General features: G+C 46.0%; 1 protein-coding gene across 2 annotated transcripts; it reads left to right on the forward strand.

Moving 5' to 3' along the window:
• Positions 1 to 1,474: 1,474 nt before the first annotated feature.
• Positions 1,475 to 18,590, forward strand: LOC121589644 (serine/threonine-protein kinase VRK1). 2 transcript variants are annotated; one of them, XM_041908721.1, is made up of 3 exons: positions 1,475 to 1,582; positions 16,175 to 16,643; positions 16,740 to 18,590. In XM_041908721.1, the coding sequence occupies exons 2-3, from the start codon at positions 16,401 to 16,403 to the stop codon at positions 18,486 to 18,488; spliced, it is 1,992 nt and encodes a 663-aa protein (XP_041764655.1). In that variant the 5' UTR covers positions 1,475 to 1,582; positions 16,175 to 16,400; the 3' UTR covers positions 18,489 to 18,590. The 2 variants fall into 2 exon arrangements, with proteins under 2 accessions (XP_041764655.1, XP_041764654.1); XM_041908720.1 differs by lacking the exon at positions 1,475 to 1,582 and adding an exon at positions 15,768 to 15,942.
• Positions 18,591 to 23,424: the final 4,834 nt, after the last annotated feature.

Consider the following 23,424-nt stretch of genomic DNA (forward strand, 5'->3'; position numbering starts at 1 on the left):
AAACTTTGCGTAGGCCTCCCATACCCGTGCCCAGATCGGTCAGAATTTACGATGATTTCTGAAAACCAAAACCCACAGATGTGGTTCAATCTGGGAGTTAATTATCATTTTGAATTGTTGGAGGCACTAGAAGTTTCATGTTCGGCAATCCGCCTACCTACCCTTGACTGTCGGTCAGCTTGCCGGCTCTTGGGTTGTTGGCAAATCTTGCCTACTACCTCCAAACCCCAAGCAGGGGGTCTCCTTAGAACTTTTCCCGAACTCTTATTAATTTATCTGCTACGGTCCTGTTGGGTCGTTTCACAAATATGGAAACCATGTTTGGGCCATTCGGGTTGGGATTGCTGGAGCATTGCAGAAATTGAGAAACTCACCCCTTTACCGAGAAGGACCGCTTTTTGCCTGGGGAATGAGACTGCGTATGGTTGTGTGTGTGTGTGTGTGTGTGTGTGTGTGTGTGTGTGTGTGTGTGTGTGTGTGTATAGGGCTGTGTTTGCACATATTAAATGCCTTTCTCAATCTACGGTCCTGCGTAAAACAAACGGGTTCATCCAGGACACGGGGGTTGGGATTGTTTCAAGGGAAATATAAGGATCGTTAGTGGGTTGATTAACACGTCGTATGCATGAAAAGTCCATTGCCCCGTATCTGCATGCTCCACACCAACCCCCCAACACCAAGTCCTTTCGGTCAAATCCCACCGGCCCAGCACAACGGGAAGGAGGTTCGAAGGATACGCCAACAATAGATCAAAATTTGTCATAAATTTTCCGCACCAACAACAAAGCCACCACCACCCTATCAACACCAGGCGCACCAACGCTACCACCGTCGGCATCGTAAACAATCGAATGATGAACTGGTTTGGTGTCTGGTGGCCGTCCTCTCATGTCGGCTGCATATGGAAGTGTGCTGTTTCCCCCTGGGGAGGGGAGTGTTTGCGGCAACCAGATCATCCGCAATTTGCAGATCCTTTTTCCAGTCTCGTTTCCCTGCCGGTGGTGGTGGTGGCCAACAATTTCGTGAATGATTTTTTTTGCTTAGGGACATTCTACGTTATTGCTCCGGAATGTCAAACAGTTGCATTGTTGGGAAGTGATTTATCATGCTTGATTTAAGTGAAGATAACAAATCCCGAAGTCAAAGAATAAAGAAAATTTAGATTTTTTTATTATTTGTGTATACATTATCATCCACATGGTGGCCTGTGAATAGATGTAAGCCGCCTTGTGAAACATCATACTCGGGTGGATGTTCTTCCGATTTGTCTCCCACATTCATCTAACTGAATGTTTGGTTGTGTTCGTCCCTTTAGCCCCTGTTGCTATGCAAAGCTAACTTAAAATATTTTATTTTTCAAATTGACCGTTACCCGTCTACTATGATATTCGAACAACGGGCCACAAAGATCCTGGTTCGAAAATATGACCTTGACAGTCAGCTGACAGCTCAGCGCGCAGTGTTTACATTTCGGTGGTGTGCCGGTGGTTCGCATGTTCCGAGAAAAGTGCTGTATTTTTACACCCGAAATCCGGCAAAACGAAAGTAAATACACACGGCTGTGACCAGCTCACTGGTGCAGGTATGTAGAAGAGTCCCTTAGCCAGTTACAGTTGTGTGAAAGAAATAAGAATATGCGTGTGCCTTAGTACGGGAGAGCAGCTGCCCGGGAAAACGCAACTGGTAGTGGTGTAGCGTAGGTTCGCTGTATCGTTCTTCATCAGCCCCACAGCGTTTGTTTGCTGAAGCAACATCATGAAGCTACATTTTTGAACACTCACACAGTGGGAAAGGGAAGCTCTGTTGCCGGTCGTTCTGTAAATAGAACCAGAAACTAGTAGCAAGTTTCAGCGAAACAAACAAAATCACCGAGCTTTAGCTAACCGGAGCTGGAGGAGATAGTTAAACCCCGCACGGGTAGTAGTATGTTTACTTGAACTTTCTCGTGTTGCGTTTTCCGAACCGGCACAAGCCGCGAGACCAACCGTTGCGCCGGGCTTGGTACGCGGATGAATAGTTGTATACCCGGGCGGTGGACTTAGGGCAAAACTTTCCACTGTAGGAAAAATCCTTTTCCAGCCTCGATTGGGGAATGGCTGTTGATTTTCTTTGCGTGTTTTCCCCCGGCGGTAAATGGTACTTTGGCCCCGCTGTTGTTGCTATTTCCTACATTGGGGAATGTGTGTTTAGCAATCGGGGCAAGTGAAGGCCTTGGATACTTGTGGTTTGCCATTGGAAGACAATTCCGAGGAAGGATATCTGGCAGGATCTCACAATTTATTTGTATCGTTTAAAATCACTCGAATTGTTAACAGAAAAATTGAACTTTTGTCCTACAAAAGAGCTAAATAACCCTTTTCCGTCACCGAAGGAAAGCTAAATAAAACATTTAAATTATACAGTTTTCTTTTTTTCTAAGTGGTTGTGGGAAATTTTCTCGAGCTTTTCCCAGCCCTCCTCATCCCATCCATCCTCACTGCCAGTCTTTTCGTACACAAGCACACAATAACCAACTGTGGTACACTATTGATTTAAGCACCGGTAGACGGATGCGAGTACACGCAAGCGGAAAACGAACTAAAACAACAACAACAGGCAAAGTTAGTGAGTTAGAGTCTTGTTTTCCTTTCCGGCTCGGGGGATAAACGGGCAAGGCTTCCCGGTACTGCCGCACCAGTCAAGAACGACTTGTTAGAATCGATCGAGCATTTTGCAAAACCGTTAGCACACACGGCCCATTGCACTAAAACAGCACGGCGCGTCGTAGCCCGTACGGGATGCGAAGTTTACCATCCACCCGGGAAGCAGACCCCGGACAACACTGGCTGGGGCTGGCTTTCATTTGGGCGAATGGCAAAGTGAAAGCTCCCGCAAAACCCCACAGCAACATTTGTGACCCCTTTTGTTTTCCTACGGGATCTGTGTCTTTGCAAATATAGGCAAAATGGGGAGGGTGGCGGTTGTTCAGAGAAACCAAAACGCCAGCGCTGAAGAAGCGCAGCCCCTTTGCTTATCATTGGTCCAACCCGATGGGCCCCTTTGGTTGTCTTTCGCATAAAGTTGTGAGGGAACTTGTGCGGTTTCCTGGCGCAACGTAGAGGCGCGGCAATAGACACATACACCATTCGCAAAGGAAAACAAAAGATCTCCATTCCGAGTTGGGGAAAGCTTCATTTACAGCCAGGATGGGCCGACGGAAGGAAGTGTAGTGGCTGTATAAAATTGTCGGGATGTGTTCCAGTTTCCTTCGGTGGGCGGAGGTTGAGCCGAGAAGTTCAAAAGCTATCCTTCAAAAGCTAATTCGTACCGTTCGTACCGGGCGTATGAGCGCATCGAGCGCAAGTCGTTGAAAATCGATTCAATTACATGCTTTCGCAGTGCTTTGGACGATTGCAACTGCTGCAACTATGTATGGGGGGGGGGGGGGGCTGGCGTTGGTTTCACTGCCGCTCGGCCGGCTTCGAGATGGGGATGATATTGCGTGGAAATAATACTGTTTGCATGCGACGACAGCATGATTAGTTTTCGTTTCGGTGCAACTGTAACGTCTTCGGGATGTCGGTGGTTGCCACCCCGGTTGGGGAAGGTTTTGTGTGCTGCTGGATGTGTAGGATCGATACCATATCTGTGATTCCACCTTAGCTGTGATGCGAATTTTAATGCTTTGTTCGACAACAAGTATTGAAGAAATTCAATTTAGCTATGTCATTGTATAATTGCTCTAGGGTATGCGCAGTTCGTCTAAATGAACTGTAATACACCCTGCTATTGGTATATTTATAAAAAAAAAACTGTCGTTTAGGACCTGCTACACCAAAGTCAAGCACAAAGTCAGGTACAGGACAATGCCGATTAACACACACGGAAGTGCCATGCTTTCTCACCATACGTGGAACGTGCTGATCACTCGTACAAATGCGATTATCTTGTCGCTCGTGTTGCAACGGAAGCGCACATTATAGTCAGTATGAGGACATACGCCGACACACGTTCGAAGTTGACTTTTCCTACGTTTTGGGGCGAAGGGGGCGAATTGCATTGTTGCGGGTGCTGGGAAGATAAAATCAAAACTACTCATAAAGTACAATTTAACCCTCGCCTTTGATACACCATCCCATTAGGGTGTAAGGATCGTTGCCGGGGATCCGGCCACACAATAGCACCCCGGAGGGAGTGCTTCCCAGAAGGATAGTTCATTCAACCGATAGGGTTAAGGGAAAATGTGCTATTTGGAGTACAATGTAAGTGGGAAAAGGGTTTAATGTGCTCTGTAGAGAGACAGTGGTACATACATTATTTCTCACCTTGGTTTACGTTGGTCTATGCAAATTGGTTCGAATCCTTCTTATCCGCCTGAAAGAAAGTGTGTGTGTGTGTGTTTGATGTCCTTTCTTGACCCGACTTTTCCTATCAATCGATGTTTTTTTTTCTATTCTAATAAGCAACACCAGAAACAAATCAGTGGTACAAGTTTTCGCTATCAAAATTCGTTACTTTTTACGAATTTCGCAACATACCACGGAAACGCCATCATACGTGCTTGCCATAGAGAAAGCACCCTTGCTCCGGGGCCGTGGCAACAAGCCAGTGGATGCGTTTGTGCATGTGCTTTTGTCCTGCTTTTGTGTGGCAGCCTGTGCTTGATTCGAGTGGGCAGACATTAGCTTTATGGATATGGGAAAGTTTCATGCGCGATGCCGTGGGTGTATGGGTCTTTCCCAAGCCCCCAACGTCAAGCGCCAGATGGCCAGACCGAGGCGAGTTCTCCGGCGCTTCCGGATTTTTGTGTACGGTGTGGTATGTAAGTGTAGTGGCACTGATAACGGGGAAGAAACAGTTGTAACATGGGATTTGTTACGAATAAAAGTATGAAACTATTTATCGGTTGGCTCAAAGGAATGTTATCCTGAAATGAATATCTATTTGAATTCAACATTTTCTCGATTGTTTTACATACATTTTTCCAGTTTCAATTCTAACGACTATCTGTGGCACACACTGTACTGTTCTGCTCGGTACGCCACACTTTGGCGCGCCGAGAAAGTGCAACGATATGCATAAAACACTCCTGCAATAATAACATTCCCATATCCACCCCTTTCCACATTCACACACACACACACACACACAAAGGCACTGAAAATGATCACGTGCAGTCACCGGGCCGTTCCTTCCGTACAACCATTTCACAGTTGGCACAGCCATTAGAGACACCGTTTGGCTTCTTTCCTAATGGCTGGCGCGGGACACGCGGGGAAAAATCCAAACACTCGCACAAAGAAAGCCCGGAAACAGCGTGCAATAATAGAAAATAAAGCGGAAATATATACGCGCTACGTGCGGTGGACACTGTCGGTTGGCTAAGATAAGCTATAAGGTTGCAGTCCGTGCATCCCCCGGGCCACGCCGGCATTCGAACGGGATGAGTTAGATGAATCGTACGGCCACGGCAGCTAATAGGGCAGCTAGATTGCTGCAACAATTTAGTCATAGCAGCTGCTGATGGTGCTTGCTACCGTGAACGTTTAGCTAATATCCGCGAAATGGAAATCGGAACGATACTCGAATAATGCCACTTCGAGTATTATTGCATCCAATTGTGCTGCGAGTGCGATCGATGGCGATTGGGCTGGTGGTGTCTGGGGCTTCCGGGACTCGCTTACGCTCCAGGCGAACCCCGGGAACGGGTGTAGTGTGCAGTTTTATGGGACCCGTGTCCCTGAACGTTCTTAACACCTTCTCACGGCTGTTGGCGGTTGTTGAGATTTTAGTCAATTTCGTACGGAGCTGCTGCTGCTGATCCGTGCACCGAGACGAACCAGGACGAAGCGAAGGATCAACTTTTATGGTGGCTGAAACCTTTTTTCCCCAAATCGGTGGTTTTATTTGGTGTGGTGCATTTTAAAATGTGTTGCCGCCGCTAGTGTTGCTCGCTTCCACCGGTGGTCTCAGCTTTTGGTTGTTGGTAATCGAAGTGTCGATAAAAATTTCATTTCACTCTGGCGCTGCTGGCGTTAGCCGATGAAACGAATTGCTTTAAAGCGAAAGCTGTGCCATAAAATCTTCATTCCATTTGGCGATTTCATTCCGTTGCTGCGAGTGGAAATGATTTCGCTTCTTGGATGTTTGTTTGTGATCTTTTATTCCAATTTAGCCGCGGAAAGTGGTGACGATAAAATGGAGAAATGATTTACATTGAGGCTATGGTGGGCAGCTTTCCTGCAACGCTTTCCATATCTTCAATGGCAATATTTTTGGACACTTTGGATTTGGCGTTTTATTCCCTGTCGAAAGATGGGGCAATAATAATAATGTAGAATTAAGGAAAGTACCGACTTGAGTTCATGTTAGAAGTACAATTGAGGAAATCGTCTGCCAGTAGCAGGAAGGAATGGCATTTTCGATAACAATAAATAAAGTTTGATTTCTTGGATGTATAATAAAATTAGTCGTTCCATGGGTGAAGGATTCGATTTAAGGTGCTTTTGTGCAGGATTGGTTTTATGTGTCCTTGCATTGTTTTTATACCTTGGACTTAAATGTGGACACGCTTTTACAAATTGTAGTTGAAAGGAGATTTAAGATTCATTGGAACGATTAGGTCGTAAAGCATGTCTAGAAAATAATCAAAGAGTTCGTATAATTTCTATACAAAAGGATTTTAACTGATAAATAAAATCATATCAACAACAAAAAAACAATAAAGGATAAAAATGAATGGAATCAATATAGTAAATAAAGGTTGACCAAGCGTGCCGTGTTTAACGACAGTCACGATTTTTTCAACTAAAAGTTGATGCCACGTCGTATATATAATTCTTGGTCGCTATATCGTATATGTCCCGTTCCAAAATCGTTGGTCGCCAAATTCTTGAACACAAAATTCTTGTTCGCAAAATTCTTGGTCGCCAAATTCTTAAACACAAAATTCTTGGTCGCAAAGTTCATGGTCGCAAAATTATTGGGCACAAAATTCTTGTTTGCAAGTTTTGTGGTCGCGAAGCTCCTGGTATGGTCCTCCTCGTAAAGTTCACGGTCGCAAAAATTTTGTGCACAAAATTGTTGTGCACAAGGTTCTTGGTCGCAGAGTTCTTAGTCGCTAAAGTCTTGGACGCAAAAGTCTTGGTCGCAAAAGTCTTGGCCGCAAAGATCATTGTTGCAAAATTCTTGTTCGCAAAATCCATGGTCGCAAAACTCTTGGTCGCAAAGTTCTTGGTCACATAAGTCTTGGTCGCAAAGATCTTAGTCCCAAAAGTCTTGATCGCAAAGATCTTGGTCGGAAAGATCTTGGTCAGAAAGATCTTGGTTTAAAAATTCTTGGTTGCAAAATTCTTGGTCGCAAAATTCTTGGTCGCAACTGCAATTCTTTACCTCAAAGATCTTGGTTTAAAAATTCTTGGTCGCAAAATAGTTGGTCGCAAAGTTTCAATTTTACGTGAAATGTTTCAATTTTATGCAAACAAGTCAAACAATACCTCTCACTGTGGGAAATTTGTAGTTTAGTTTAATCATTTGCCCAGCGTTGAAAATAAGCAATCAAAGTCTAAGTAAAACAAATAAAAGAAAATATAAAACTAAAAAGAAAATATTTGAATCTAAAAGAGTAGTTAGAGTTAACTGAACAATCTCAACATAATACTCCCATAAAGAATACAAAAATATGACCAAAATCGCACAAGAAAAGCAACCATTCCTGTTTGCGTATATTGGCATTGGTAGCATTTTCTTCGGTAGCAAAATTAAAAACTTTTATCCACCAGCTCACAGGTGCATAGCCTCGTTAAATGGTTGCAGATCTTTGCAAAAGTAATTCTTGCCACCACCGCAATGCAGCTCCCTTGAGGTGGGGTGTGTGCAGCGATCAACCAGACCATAGAAAAAGGTTCAAATCTAAGAAATTAGAACAAGAAGCAGAAATAAAGAATACTTCCACATTTACTCACTGGATCTGTACCCAACCCGGAACGGGAAGGTGTCCGGAAAGTGCCATTCGCTGTGCTTTACTTTAGAACCTAACATATCTTGTGCCCGTTTTTAATCTTTTTATTGTGCTCAGCCATTTTTTCTGTTTCTTTTTTTTTCTTTTATTTTTAAACGTCTGATTCGAAAGTTTAATATGTTAGTTAAATCAGTTTCTGCACTGGGAAGCAAGTTTGCTAGATTGTCTCTTAGTTCCATTTGTGCAGCGCACCAGTGTCACCTGAGCATTTCTCTCTCTTTCTCTCTCTCTCTCTCTCTCTCTCTCTCTCTCTCTCTCTTCCCCTTTCTTTCAAGTTTCGGTAAACTTGTGCCCTTAAAGATAGTGGAAACTCGCGCCCTGCTCTCCCTCTCTCTAGCCCCTGGCAGAAGCAGAACTTTTCATTTCCCTCTTGTCTGTGTCGTTTTGCAACGCCACACCGTTCTGTGTAGCCATCGGTCAAATGCAAATGTTGTCCAATCCTTTTCATTGTGTTCTTTTCCGATGGTGTGGGGTGGTTTTTTTCTTCCAACTTCTTTTATTGCTTGTGTTGAAGCTGAAACCCATTTTTGCAATTGGAAATTGCTTCCCAGTTTTGCACGCCTTTGTTCTTTGAAACTGGACAAACAAACAAGTAGAAGACGTTCGTAGCGGAGGAAAAACATCCTTACAAACCAAACCGAAATATCGCTGAATAATCGCCATAGTTGGCTTCCCACTGTTCGACCGTAGGAAAGAGTTTTGTGATGGCTTTGTTTTTGGATTTAAACTGGTTTTTTCTTGTTGTTGGCTTTGCTCAATGGAATATTATATCCTTTTTTTTCTTTTAATTTCGCATCCCCTTAACCATCCTCCAACCATTCTCTCCAACCAGCAAGCATCTCAAGCAGATGCGGTGTAATGGACCGTTGCTCTAAAGAAGTTGTCCGGCAGTCGACCACGATAAATGTACCGAACGCTGGCCAATGCTAAATGTCTTTGATGGGTTAAATATTTCCTCCTGCTGGGTAAGGGCACGTGTGCGGGGCATGTTTTGGGGGGGAAGCTTTTGTGACTGAAACACGGACCAAACAAACAAACAAACGAACAAATGAAAAAAAAGAAATATTCGCATACAATGCTCATCTCATGATAAATTGATGGTGATTTCCTTTCTCTCTCTCTCTCTCTCTCTCTCTCTCTCTCTCTCTCTCTCTCGTCCGTGGAGTTGATGGTTTAATTCCTCCACTCTCCATCGTCCTGTACCAGAAAGGACCCAACTTTAACGGGAAAACAGTAGGGAAAAGGAGAGAGAAAAACTCGCATCAATTTTCCCTCCCAAAAGCCAAATCATGACTGCTGCTCATTTGGAAACTGCCAAAAACAATGGTTTGTGCACGCTTGTATGCGGCTCAAGTTGGTTTTGCGGCAGAATCGTTGATGTTTTCCGTCCCTGTTCGGTTCAGTTGAGACGATTAAGCTATCCGCCGATTCGTGGAAGGACTTGTAATGGACTTGCTGTGTGGAAATTTTCCTAAAGAGTTTTTAATCGAGTTTTTCTTTAAAATAAAATTAAAAAATAAAAGTTCACAAGTCCCATCATGGGTACAACCAGTCCCGGCCTGACCGGTACACATCGGTGTGCTGTGTGTGGTTATGGTGCGCTGATTGAGCTGAGACCCCGGTAGGAGAATAAATACATTTTAAACTAGTTTTTGTGTCGCTCCGTTCCTATTGTTTTTTACCTATTTGCTGCTCCTATTTGCGATTTGAAATATGCAACATGAAGAAAGTCTTCTTTTTTTTTGTTGCTTGCTTTCGTGTTACGCCCATCTCGTGAACTAGCCGGTGAGCAAATGTTTGTTTGGGATGGGATGACTGAAGCATTTTTGGGAGCTGACCAGGAGGAAGGAGCACAAAGAACTTTGAATGGAAAAGGGGGGAAGACGAACAGAAGACGAAGGTTGGGACTTCAATTTCGGAAGGAAAACAAAAGAATATTTCAGAAGATGAATCGAACGTCTCAAGGGAGTTTTCTGGGAGCTGCCGTCTTGACTACGGCTACGGGACTGTGGTGCGGTATACTGAGGATTTTTTGAAAAGAATGAGCTGTATATGGTCCCTTTGTTCATCTAATGTACGCAGTTTTTGGACATTTGGGGCGGTTGATTTGTGTTTTAAAACGTTATGACCGTTTTTGTTGCTTTGGTTCTATAAAGGGATTGCTAAATGCAGTATGTTGGCATTTTACCAATGGAAATGTTGCAGACAGCACCAATATATTGCTCAAAATCCAACCAGTAAAAACGAATCTAAAGCCCTATTTCCATCCGACTTTGCTCCACATTTCCACACGGGAAAAGCGCCAAAATCAATCACCTCAGCCTACACATTGCGAACGATTCCACTTCATTAGCCGATCAATACGCTCCACACTTGAATCTGTCTTGCTTGAATGTGCTGGGAAAGCATCACTCAAGTGCAACCCACACATGTCTCCCATCATCACCATCATCATCAGCATCCGTAGCAGCAGCATTGTCCCTTCAAGGCAGATGAAATATTCATCCCCAAAAATGTCCGTGCCTTTTGCTCGAACCTACACAATCTCCAACTGTGCGGTCCCCCCCAGGACCCAATTGACGATATGGTTCAATATTTGCATTCGAAAATGTCCCTTCTCGTCATCATCATCATCATCAACAGCAGTAGCAACAGCAGCAGGGCACCTTGTGGTAGGATTTGCCAACCGTGCCGTAGCATCCGTACCTCCCGTTCCCTACCCGCCTTTCATCACGCCGAACACCGTTTGACGCAGGACGAATGTATATTAATAAATCGCTTTCGCTTTGTGGAAGTAAATATTGGCTCTGTGCTTCGGTTCAGTGTTCTTGATTTGCTGCCCATCATGCGGCTGGGCTTGATCGCCTGCTCGCTCCACAAAATGCGCAACGTTTTACACACACACACACATAGTGCAAGCAAGCTCACCCGCCCCGTGTCCTTTCCACGATTCAACCAGTCCCGGACAGAGTCTCAAGAGCTGGGCAGAGGCAAACAAAATCTGCTGACTGGCATGGCAACGGACGGCCATTGTCAGTTAATGAGCGTGCTGCAGGCGCTGCTTGCCTGCGTTGCTTTTGGGCTGACGCAACTGGTTTCTTTTCCGTTGAGTTCCGTTCGTTTTGGGGGCGACATTTGCTGAGGGGGCTGGCCAAACACACCATGCAAATGGAAATGGAATCTTTTTAAACTGTCGTGTACAGTTGGCATTAGAGACTCGAGCAGACGCTGACGTCGTTTGCTAGACTGTTGTTGTACTTGGGGGAGGTTCGTTGCTTGTTTTAATTTCACAAAACACAGCGTGCACCATAGGACCTGTCGAATGTTTTGTTTTGTTGTGTTTTAGCCTCATTATGTTGTTCGCTTTTAACCTAAAAACACACACACACACCAGAGTGTCTAAAGTGTCTTGCCATGACATCAAAGCGAACGGCACGGACGTACTTTGGGTCCTGCTTAATAAGCAATTCAGAGAAGGAAAGCTATACCATCCTTAAAAAAATCCTTCTTCGTCCACTAACCACTCCAGTGCCACCTTTTTGATGGCTCTCATCACATTCTTACATTCATCGTCATAATTTTTTGGCCCTCCGTTGTGGTAGCAGCTTGTAGGATGCAGGATGAAACCGTTTTGAGCCAACGCGCCCGTACCAATAGAGAAATGGAGCCTCTCGACATACTTATGAGCCTTACGAAACCCGCTCCACAACGGATGGTGGTCAGGAAATGGGTCACATTAGTGTAATGACGATGCCAACGACGACGACGTTGGCTGCTAGTGCCGTACACACTTCCCTTACCCCCGTTGATCCATCAAGTTCGCCGTCCTGACGGTTCCTCTAACAGCGAAGGAAATGAAACTGGAACGGCCTGGGAAAGCGAACCACCGTTTTGTTTCGTTAGTTTGTGTACTGTGTGTGTTTGTGTGGGCGAGCAAAAATGATGCTACAGTCACTCTGCTATTGAGTAGGGTTTGTTGCATCCGTGCTCTACATTAATGGCTCTACTGTTGGGGTGAGTGTTGGTGTGTGTTAGTTCTTTACCGTGAGCCACTTGCGATAATGGGGGGACAACTTAAAAACTACCGGTCGGTTGGTGTTGGATTTCGGGAAGTAAGAAGCCACCCACCAGCACCGGTATGAAGGACGGTGTTGTGTCCTCAGTTTTACAGTGCGTAGAATTGCGCACCGGCATCATCCTCCGGGACATCACTAATGGGTGCTTTCAGTGATGGGCATCTAATGGGCCTGGCGATGATACTTCCATATCGCAAAGGCCACCAGCTAGCACAATCAATGTCTCTCGTATGTAAACCCTGTCAAACGACTTAATGGGTACTGGTGGAGAAAGCAAAAAAAAAACATAGACATCAAATCAAGCCATCGAAGGATGGTGCATGTCTATCTTAGTTCCGTTCGTTACCAGTACGAAGAAACCAGTGCCGCTTCAAAGGAATGAAAAGAAATTGCTAGTTTCCTCGGTTGCATATCCTACCCATTGTAACAACTCTATCGTTGACCGACCGAAACGTTAACGATGGAACGATAAAGCGATTTGGGTAGCTAATGAAACTGGCCCCCGTTTGCCGCACCTAATCCTTTAATCTTGCAACTGTCCATCACCGCCACCGCACGGGTGCAGGATACGGGGCTACCAATTCCATCTGATTGATTGATAGGCTTAATCCATGTAAAAGTTTTCCTTTTTCCACGAACTCTGCCCCACCATGTTGGATGAACGATGGAAAGAAATTAAAAACTCATCAACTCTTTGCTCAACGCACCCAATGGCGGAAGCACTAGCTAGTGGTACTGTGGTGTGCTGTAGACCTGGTGGAAGAATTGTGGTTTATTGACGACTCGCTGGAGCAGGATGTTGAGGGGGGCGTGTCCGCTCCGTGCAAGCGTAGAAGCTTCCATTTGTGGCTAAACCTAACCAGCGAGTTGATGTGTTTCATCCACGCGGAATTGCACTGTTCTAGAAGCATTTGGATGCCATGAGAAGGGGGCAGCAAAAATCTTTACCAAGAAACCATACTAATCCAAACCTGCTAGATGCCCGTCAAGTACAGATCTGCCATCTGCTTCATAACCATCTGTCAAAGTATCAACAGCAGGGGTAGAATTAGGCAGTACACTTGTTAGGAATGTGAATTTGGTGGTTTTTTTTTGGGGACAGTATGATAAAGTTTCCATGAGAGGACATTTGATCCCTAAAGTTACCACCGTCTGTTTATGGAGATGATAATCTTGATGATGATGATGATGATGACGATATTCTTAGCCTCTTCTTAGCAGTTTCTTTTTTCCACTTCAACTGTGTTGACCTGCCCGCATTTTTGCTTTCCCGGAAGTGGAGATGCTTTCGCGTGTCCCTGATATCGATCCATCCATAGTGTCAAACGGCCGAAAAGAAGACCCCTCGTACGTTTAGGATGCATTTGATTAAAATCAATTCTTAAGCCGCTGGTACGAAAATGGCTGGCTTCCCGCTCTTGTTGATGTACTTCCGGATTGACAAACGGATCAGTCTTGCCTTTTTTTGTTGTTTTGTTGTTTTGAGGGAGAAAGTGGTGGAGTATTTGTTGAAATCGTTTACTCCTTAGTATATCCCGGGGGTTGGGTTGAGAAAAGCGTTGGGACAATGTAGGGCACAAGCGCACGCACTGTCGGGGGAAGGAATTGGGAAGAAACGCCGACTCATCAGATGCAGAGCCTGGCCTGGTTCCTGGCAAGCGCGGTTCCTAGTGACAGTTGATTTGGTGATGGTGACAAAAAGAAACAGAGCCAGTTGGTTCGGGGAGGGTAAAAAAGAACTACATGAAGCAAGCGACATCTTCGGGCCCGGAGTAAAACCCCGAAACACGATATGGGAGACATGATGGAATGGCACAAGGCTTAATGTGGCGGAAGTAATGAGATTTGGAGGCAGAAATGCAATGGCCGGAACACTGGAAACCGTACCGATAAAAACAGGGAAAAGGCGGAACAAACCATTCACCATTTGTGTGGAGCATGGGACTGCTGCTGCTGCTGATGGTGATGATGCTGATGGCGATGGTGATGGTAGGGTAGGGGGTATTTGATGAATCCGGAACTTACGCAGCAGTGCAGCAGTGCACGATAAGCGTATATATGATGTGGAGGAATTATTCTTCCCGAGAAACCCCCCCCCCTTTTTTTAGGTTCGTATCGCAGTTGTAGTTCGAAAGGCTGACGGTGCGTCGGTGGCAGGGTAGTGGAGCTATACCCGTACAAGGAATCACTATGGAGAAGCTGGTGGATATGAGGTGGTTTAGTTTGTTTTTTTTTTTACTGAAAATGTACAAAATTCTGCTATTTGGAGGGAGCTTTATCGTCCTCATTCATCGTGTGCTTGGTTGATGCTTCCCGTGTACTGTAGTTGATAAGTAGAGTAACTGTTTAACGAATGACCGGCCAGCGATTTCATACCACTGCTATATCCTTTTTTCAAATAGCGAAAAAATCCGTTTTATTTTGCTCTGATCTAAGTGTTTCAGTGTCATTTTAGTTGAGTTAAGCAGCTTTTTACATCACCATGAATGCCTTTGCAATGAGATCCATTTTGCTGTATGACTTTGCCCCATTGCTGGCGTCCACGTAGAACGTGTACATAGTACAAAAGGGCAAAAAAAAAACAACAACAATCGTGTGATTTACTTATTTTATAATCCTCTCAACCTGGCACCTTAACCGAGGAGGGTATTACGAAGATACACTGCTTTTAGCGGCACCCACAGGCACTCGATTTCCCTTTCCCCATCTGGAACTAATCGCCAACGAAGACCACCATCATCTGGCACTCGTCCCTCGCGATCGGATCAGTGCTTGGTGCTGGGGTTTGGTGACGATCGTTTTGAAGATTAAACTTTTACGACACCGAACCTGGGTGGGGTTGCCCGGATCGGCAAATGGAACGGTCGTCCATTACGATCCCATCGCCTATAGAGCGTTGCGGGGCGGCACAACGGTGGTGTAACACTTGGCCTTCACCATTGCGAGGACATTTGTGACGGGCTTGCTGAAATGGTTCTTACGGTAAAACCTTGCGTGTGTGTGAGACATCTTGCTGTACAGATTTTCCCAACAGCACCGGCATGAGGTCCCATCGTTGGCCTTGCTGCAATAGCAGCAATCGGTCGCTCTTGCCTCATTCCAGCTGGGAGGTGGAAAAAAAAGACGCAGAACAGAGTGTACTTTCTCATTTATAGGTTCAGGGATTACCTTCTTTTATAGATGCACTCGAAAGGCAGCACAGTCTGGGCCACACTACTGGGACGGGGACAGTGGATTTCCACGATGAGCTACAAAGGATGTGCCGTTTTCCCGTAAATAGTAACCCATACGGTAACAGTTAAACTTCACCAACAACACACGTGCACGTTCTTCGTCTTTTGGACCCGTTACAAAGTGACCGGAAAACGGTCTTCTTTCATGAGAGAGTTGGCTGAGACTTCCTTTCGTTTGTACCAGGGACTGAAGAGTCGGTGGTTAAACGCCGCCCTTAGCCCGTGCGCCATCGGTGCAGCCGTAAAATGGAGTAGAGAGTGAGAAATAATTGCACTTTATTGTATGACGTGTGTCTAGCTTAGGTAGAGTCAGTGTGGGATTATTAGCTCTGGGCCAAGTGAGTATGTGTGAGTGTGTCGTCATCGTTTAGCTGTTTCGACTTGGAATTGGTTGATGATTTATGTTAGTCGATGGTTGAGTTGTTGCTATGGGAAGCATCGTTGTGTCCTAGAACAGGGTGAAGATGCTTTAAATTGTAGTATGCTGAGAGGAAAAAAATAAGTAAAAACCCGAAATGTAGTTTACACAGCTCATGTTAGTAATTGAGGACCTTACGACAGCCAACGATTTTGCTTGTGATTATTCTCAACGGTACGAATCATTATCCAAATTGGCGGCCGGGAAATCTTTTTGGTTCGTATCTGCACAGCCCCGACAGGGCCAACCGTCAAAATTTCACTAAAAAAAAGCTCCAACCATATCTTGCCGTGTAATTCAAATTCTGCTGGCAACTTTGATCCATTATTTAAGAAAAGTGATGAAATAAATAAAGCTGCTAACCGAATTTTATTAAAAAATTCCGTTGTTCTTGCAATGTTAGCGATAATTTTAAATTAAATTCGATCTTTCCGCGATCTTTTTGTAGCTTTGCTAGTTCCGCTACTGTCCACCGCACGTGATGGCGCTCGCCGAACAAACGTCACCGTTCAAACTGCCATAAACGTCAACTAACGTCAAATTCCGATTGGCGGCCATCCCGCATCACAATAACGAAAATTTACCCGACTCGATCGGCGCGCGCTTGTTTTCGTGCCGGGCTGAGCATCAGTTTTGAAGCGCTTTTCTCTGTGTGTGTCTTTTCTGGCCTAGCAATGTCCCGCCGGAAACCAGGGCCGGCTGATGCAGGCGGTGCCAAGCGCCCGAAGCGTGCCAACAATCTGTACACCCGGCCGGAGAAGATCCCGCTCGGGACGGTCTTAACCGATGCGCTTAACGTACCGTGGAAGGTGGGACCATCGATCGGTGCTGGCGGGTTTGGGGAGATTTACTGCGCGTACTGCTTCACCCATGCTGCCCCGAAAACGGTCGCCGATTATCCCAACGTTGTGAAGATCGTAAGTAGCTGGAGGGGGACTGTTTTATAAGGAATGTTGTAGCAAACATGTTGTATAAACTCAAATGCCCGCCGGCTCTCGTTTCTTTGTCCTTAGGAACCGCATGAGAATGGGCCACTGTTTGTCGAGACTCACTTCTACCGTAAAATATGCAAGGTGGACGACATCGAACGGTACCGGAAGCTGCGCAAGCTGAAACACCTGGGCATGCCGCAGTACCTTGCCAGTGGATCGCACACGCTGAACGGTGTCAAGCATCGGTTTCTGGTGATTCCCCGGTTCGGTGCCAGCTTGCAGTCGGTTTACGTACAGAACGGCAACTGTCTGCCGCTGGCAACTGTATGCCGCGCTGCGATGCAGATGCTGGACGTGCTGGAGTACATCCACTCGAACCAGTACGTGCACGCGGATCTGAAGGGCGATAACATTCTGTTCGGGATGGGTGATCGTGGCCGAGAGCGGCTGTATCTGGTCGATTTCGGCATGGCGAGCCGGTTCGTGGTGGAGGATCAGTTCAAGCCGGACCCGCGCAAGAAGCACAACGGTACGATCGAGTACACGTCGCGCGACGCTCACCAGGGCGTGATGACGATGCGGGGTGATCTGGAGATATTGGCCTACAATATGATCGAGTGGGCCGGGGGCAGTTTGCCCTGGAAGGAGGACAAGCTGCTGAAGGATTGCAACAAGGTGCAGCAGATGAAGGAGGAAGGTATGGGCGATGTGGCCGGTTTGCTGAAGCGCAGCTTCCGGAAGCATGTGGCTGTGCCAAAGGTGTTGCAGCCGTTTCTGGAATTTGTCCACGGGATGCGCTACAACGAAACGCCCAAGTACACCGCTTGTACTAAAATATTCGAAAAGGCGCTCAAAACGCTGGGAGCATCGAATACGGGCGTGCTCGAGGTAAGCATTGCTAACAGCACGAACGTGAACGATTCCTCGGGCCCGATGAACAAAACGAAGGGAAAGAAACGCCGGACACTGGACACCTCGGTATCGAACGGGCTGGCCGACACGGTACCGAACACGCCGGAAGACGACGACGAGCACAGCGACAGAGCGCGCACCCCGAAACGAAATCAAAGGTCAGCCGTGCAAAGTCCTTCGCTGGTAAAGCAATCGAAAGGGCGCACCACGAACCGATCGCACACGGTGGTAGCGGACACGGTGCCCAACACGCCGGAGGACGATGATGAAGATTCGCCCGTGCTCTCGCAAAGAGCTAAGCGCAGAATGGACCGTGCCGATGCGTCTGCCATTGCTGCTGCGGCTGCATCACCCAGGGTGAAAAAACCTCTCCTGCCTAACCCACAGAAAATGGCTTTGCCTGACACGGAGCCAAACACTCGGTACGATGAGGAGGAGGACGAGCAGGACGAAGAGGAAGCAGCAGCACAGCTTTCCCGTGCCCTATCGAAAGTGAGACGAAACCCGAAGAAGGAACCAATGGAACCACCGCGTGGAGGGAAGGCGCACGGTGCAAAGGTAGCTGTCGAAGAAAATCGATCCACCCGGCGCAAGGAGAAAACGGTCACGGTGGTACAGAGTGCGTCAGCGCAGGGTATAAACATACGCATCGAAACGCCGAGAAAGAAGCGCACGCGAAATGCAGATACTTCCCAGTCGCCCCAGGAAATCACCATCCAGCTGACGCTGAACGCAAACGTGTCGGTCAATGCGCGGGGCAAGAAGAATGGCACCGTTGTGATTAGTGCGGCCCAGCAGAACATGTCGATGGAGTCGAGCAGGAATGACGAATCGCTGGAAGCATCGCAGGATGTTATCGATATCTCGTCGGCCACCGAGGACCACAACGTATCGCGAAGTTTGTTTGATGATTATTGATGAAACCTTTAGACGGGTGTTAAAACGTGTTTCGTTTGATTTAGTGGTTTTGCGTATGTGTTTGCAGTAATTGTTAAATTAATGCTCATTGGCAAAGATAGGTAGGGAAGTCTGCATTGCTGCGCTTACACGCACACACACACACACACACACACACATACTGCTCAGCATCAAGGAAAAGGTTTCGGATTCGATCTCTGCCGATACAACTCTCTGGTAGATGTTTTGTTCATTCCGTTAGAAGTTACAAATCACCTCAGCTATTATTTCCCCTTTTTTCAAAGATTTAAAAGAGAGCAAACACGAATGAATAGTTACGCTTTGTGCGAAAACCAGATGGCTTGGCAAATACCGAACAAAGAAGAACCATTACTTAGCCATTCGCTACCGTCTGTTGAATGCGTCGATAAAATACCAACGATCGCTGGCTTCTGTTTTGTTGTTTCAGGCCAATACAACGATCTTTCTGTTTGAATTATTCGCGTGCCAACAAATCAACGAATTATGTATTTTTTTCCATTATTAGTTTTCTTTACATGACACACAGTACTAATTCGAATGAAAGAGGAGTAGATATATTGATTGTACGATGTACACTGACACATTCGTCTCTTAATGAAGAAAATAAAACGATTCTCACTTTAAAGCATGTTAGGCCATTTCCCGCGAAGGAAAATTAATTACTTTTTTTGCACTATTTTGTAGGAACTTGGGCAAAAAATGAACACACACACACACACACGCAAACAAACAAAGAAAAAGCTCCATTAAAAGCCCCACCACCGGAAAGCCTGTCCTGAGAAAATGTCAATCGTCATCATCCCTTTTGCGAATTCCGGGGCAAAAGCCTGTAAGCCGTTTTTCAAAGCAAACGACATTTTTTCCTTCACTAGCAGCAAAACAGCGTTGCCAATGTATCCTTTCTCTCTCGAGGTCGTGTAAAAACAATTAAAACAGTAAATCACAACACGCCCTCCGTCTCCTCCTCCTCCACACACAACTTTAGAGCCACCCTCCTGCTTCTTTTTATCACTTTGCCACCAAAAAACTGTTGCTCCCCCGGGCGTGACAAAGGTGACTGGGCCTTTTCCGCCGAAATCTTCATATCAGTGACCCGGAACACTCTCCGGGATAATATCCTTTCCCATCCGTGACCCACCGACCGGTTTCCGCGGAAATTGGGCGAGCGAATTAATAGTGGAGCGACACTTGAAAGAGGTGACGATGAGCACTGCGGCAGCGCCTCTATTTGCTGCCGTAAGCAAACGGAAACGGAAGCGGTGGGGCGCGTTTTGCGTTTTTAGTGCCGAAAAAAGGGCACAAAAGGGTCACCTGTCAACAGGGCTCCCGTGGGGGAGGAATGGAGCGGAGCGGACGGGGTTTGAACGGCGGATACAATGTAATTTTTAATTCCATTCCCTTCAGCACAAGTTAATGAGATTACGTGGAAATATGTAATACTGACACTGGTAAGTGAGAAAGCGTTTCCGGCTGGGCGTCAGGCAAAGCGTGACGTCCTGATGAGCCAATTGCAGCCACCGGAAACTCGAAATCTAATTGTTCGGTGTAATTATTTTAGCTTTTGAGCTCCGGGGTCAGCTTTTGAAAGGAGGTTAAATCCAATTGGAAAAATGTATAGATGCAGAGGTTTAGGGGAGGAAGTAGTGTTATAATGTAATATTTAATTATAAACTCTTTATTTTAACCAACAGTGTACGGAGAAACGTTTTATTACACAAATATTGAAATTCCGCTTCAAGATCGTGTGGAATCCTGCACCGTCCGGCGAAGAAAAGCCCTACAAAAGTGTACGTAACTTTTAACACTCCCTTAAAACAGATCTCTGGATCAGCGCACTGGAAGGGAGAAAAACGTCAAGCTTTTAATAAAAAAATCCCTTTTCATTACAGCCCTTTTTCCCCCGTATCTACGTCATGCCATGCCCCCACCCGAAACTAGGGGGAGGGGGGGGGGGGGGTCGAACGACATCCTGGAATGTCGGGATTAAATACCGGATTGCTAGCGAATTGGTGCGTAGAAGTGTAAAACGCGACTAAATTTGTCCCACCGGTGTATCGTCCCTTCTGTGCCCCTGTCCTGTCCTGTCCTCTCATAGTGTTCTCCAGTGTAATCCACCCCCCAAACGGGTTTTTTTCCGAGTAAAGAAGGCATCCGAACTCGCTGCAACCACCACTAAACCCAGCCCACCGAAACCCATATCACATTATCGTACTACAAACGCAAACTGACACAGCATAATCTCAACAGTATTTGCCCGTCCGTCCCGTCCCGTCCCGTCCTCATACTCCTCAAGGGATGACGGCCCCTAAAACGCCCTTCCCTTCGTCTCTCTCTCACTACACACACACACATCCGACATCCAGAGGGCGTGTTCCCGGGGGAAGTAAACCAAGCCACAAGGATACATGGCAGGAAAAACTCGACGGGAACGACGCGGTAAGACGGAAGTATTTAATTTCCTTCGTATAAAATATGCCTCTCGATGCCACGGTCGACGGGCCAAAAAACCACAGAGACACCGCGGGGTGGGGTGGGGGGGCGGTATGATGGTAGTGTATCCAAACAAACGCCGAAGGGATTGTTGTTGTATCTGCCTCTTCCACGTGGAAGTGCCTATGGGAGGGGAGAACCCCGGGATCTCCGGGGTGGGTTAAGAATCTTCGCGTGGCGATGTTTCTAAGGGGCATTCGAGGCGTGGAATATTGTCACCGTCTCCTGAAGATTCCTGAACTCTCTGGACTAGATTAAAACTCCCACACTCCTCGGAACTTCTAGTTTGACAAAGGGGCAGGGAGGGGGGACTATACTTGTACACGGGGATGATGATGATGATGATGATGGTGGTGGTGGAGCTGGTACACCTTCTTCATCCCATCAACCCGTTTGCAGTTCGAAGTTGCTGGCAACAAACGCTCGTTCCTCGTTATCGGCAGCTTCTCGCGGCAGCTCGATGTCGATGGCCTGTGGGGAAAAGCCAATCAGCCCCCATCCCAGCTTCCCCGCACTACCTTTGAAAACCATGAAAACCGGGGGCCGATTTGTGCATAAAGCATAATGTATGTCTCTCTGGTGAATTCTTCCCGCAAGCAAGCAACCTTCCCTTGTGTGCGCGTGTAAAACGCATTGCGTATATTGTTTGCCGCTGTTGGCGCGTCATGCTCGCGAATGTTTCCTGGGTGAGGGGGGGGGAGTGAATGCCATATCCTTATCGTGTTGGGATGAAAGAAAAAAAAAAAAGAAACGCTTTACAGGCACCCATGATGGTGATAAGTTTTTGTAAATATTATACACTCATTGCACACCAGCTAGAGATGGAGGGATGAGGAATGTTCCGCTTGCGATTCGTTGTCGTTCAAAGTGTGGCACAAAAACACCGCTCACAGGTGGGGCTTTCTTCGTACGCAACGGTTTGGCACTAAAAAAAAAAGGCAACATCCCTCCTCGCTCGCTATTTGGCCCCGGGGAGCTTAAAATGCTGGGCCTGTGGAGCGAAATCAATGAAAATGGCTAACGGCAAGCGGACGGGCGGGCGCACGCGAAGAACCGCCCTGGAACGATGGTACACCGGAGACCATTTTTCGCTGATTGTTTCGGGTTTAAGAGGGCTCGCAGGAACGGTCTCGGTGCTGTGCGAGCTTGAAGCTGACTGTCCTGTCGGTACTAATGTCCCGGAAACGGTGAGCATCCTGGGGCGTTATAAATATAAACGCGATCGCATCGCGGGCTGGATAATCGGACCGGTTTAAAGTAGGGACGATAAAATCGAATGTTAATTAGCGTTAGCACTTGTTTGAAGAAGGATAAAATTGTTGTTAGTTTATTTTATTTATTTTATATTTTATTTTATAGAGAGAGCGGAATGATGATGACTCAGCGACCTACGAAATACAATCCTCGTAAAACGTCTCTGGATCCTCTCAATCCTTTGAAGATACTTGAACAGGAGACCAGATGATGACCAGACATATTCCAGTACGGAACGGACCCAGCAACAATAAAGGGACTTAAGACAGAAAGGATCGCGAACTTCAGTGGACATGCGACAAATATAACCAAGACTTTTGTTGGCCTTGTTGATGACATAGTCCGTGTTCTCTTTGAAAGGGAGACTCGGGTCAAAGAGGACGCTAAGATCCTTAGACAAGGATACACAGGGAATAGAGGGCATCACAGACACTATAACCATGAGTTATACTTATAGAGGTTCGGAAGAAAGATAAGACAGAATATTTTTCAGGAAACAGGACCGTTAGAAGCACACCATGTAGAGAATTTACAGAGCCAGGATTGAAGGACTAGACAATCAGCTGTAGAAGATACAGGAAGAAAAAAATTAACGTCATCCGCATATAGCAAAAGGAAGAAGGAGCCATTAAGAGGAAGGATAGAAGTACAGTCATTGATGAACATAATGAACAGTAAGGGACTAAGGACACTACCTTGTGGGACACTCGAAGAACTAAGAAATTATTCATTATCTTCAATAAATAAAACATTCAGAGAAAGAGCCACAGATTTTAACTACATAGGAACGGTTCTCAAGATAGGTGTTGAACCACGTCAATATAGAGCCACCGAAACCTCGTTTTCGAAGCTTAGCAGCAAGTAGTGATACAGGTATACTGTCAAATGCCGCTTTGAAATCGGTATAGATAGTGTCTACTTGCTTACCACTAGACAGGTTATGATATAGATAAGACAAAAAACACATTAGGTTGGTGGACGCTGAGCGATGGGGCATAAAGCCGTGTTGCTCCGAAGAAATATAAATTTTTTACACAAGGCATTACAGAAAACTGAACAATTGACTCGAGGATTTTTTTTTAATTTTTTAGAGAAGATTAATCTAATATTATATTTTTTTTTAAATAAAAGACATTCAGTCATTGAAATGTGAGCTATATAGGCTTTTCCA

This window comes from Anopheles merus, chromosome 2R (genome assembly GCF_017562075.2).
Source record: "Anopheles merus strain MAF chromosome 2R, AmerM5.1, whole genome shotgun sequence".
In the NCBI taxonomy this organism is placed as follows: Eukaryota; Metazoa; Arthropoda; class Insecta; order Diptera; family Culicidae; genus Anopheles; species Anopheles merus.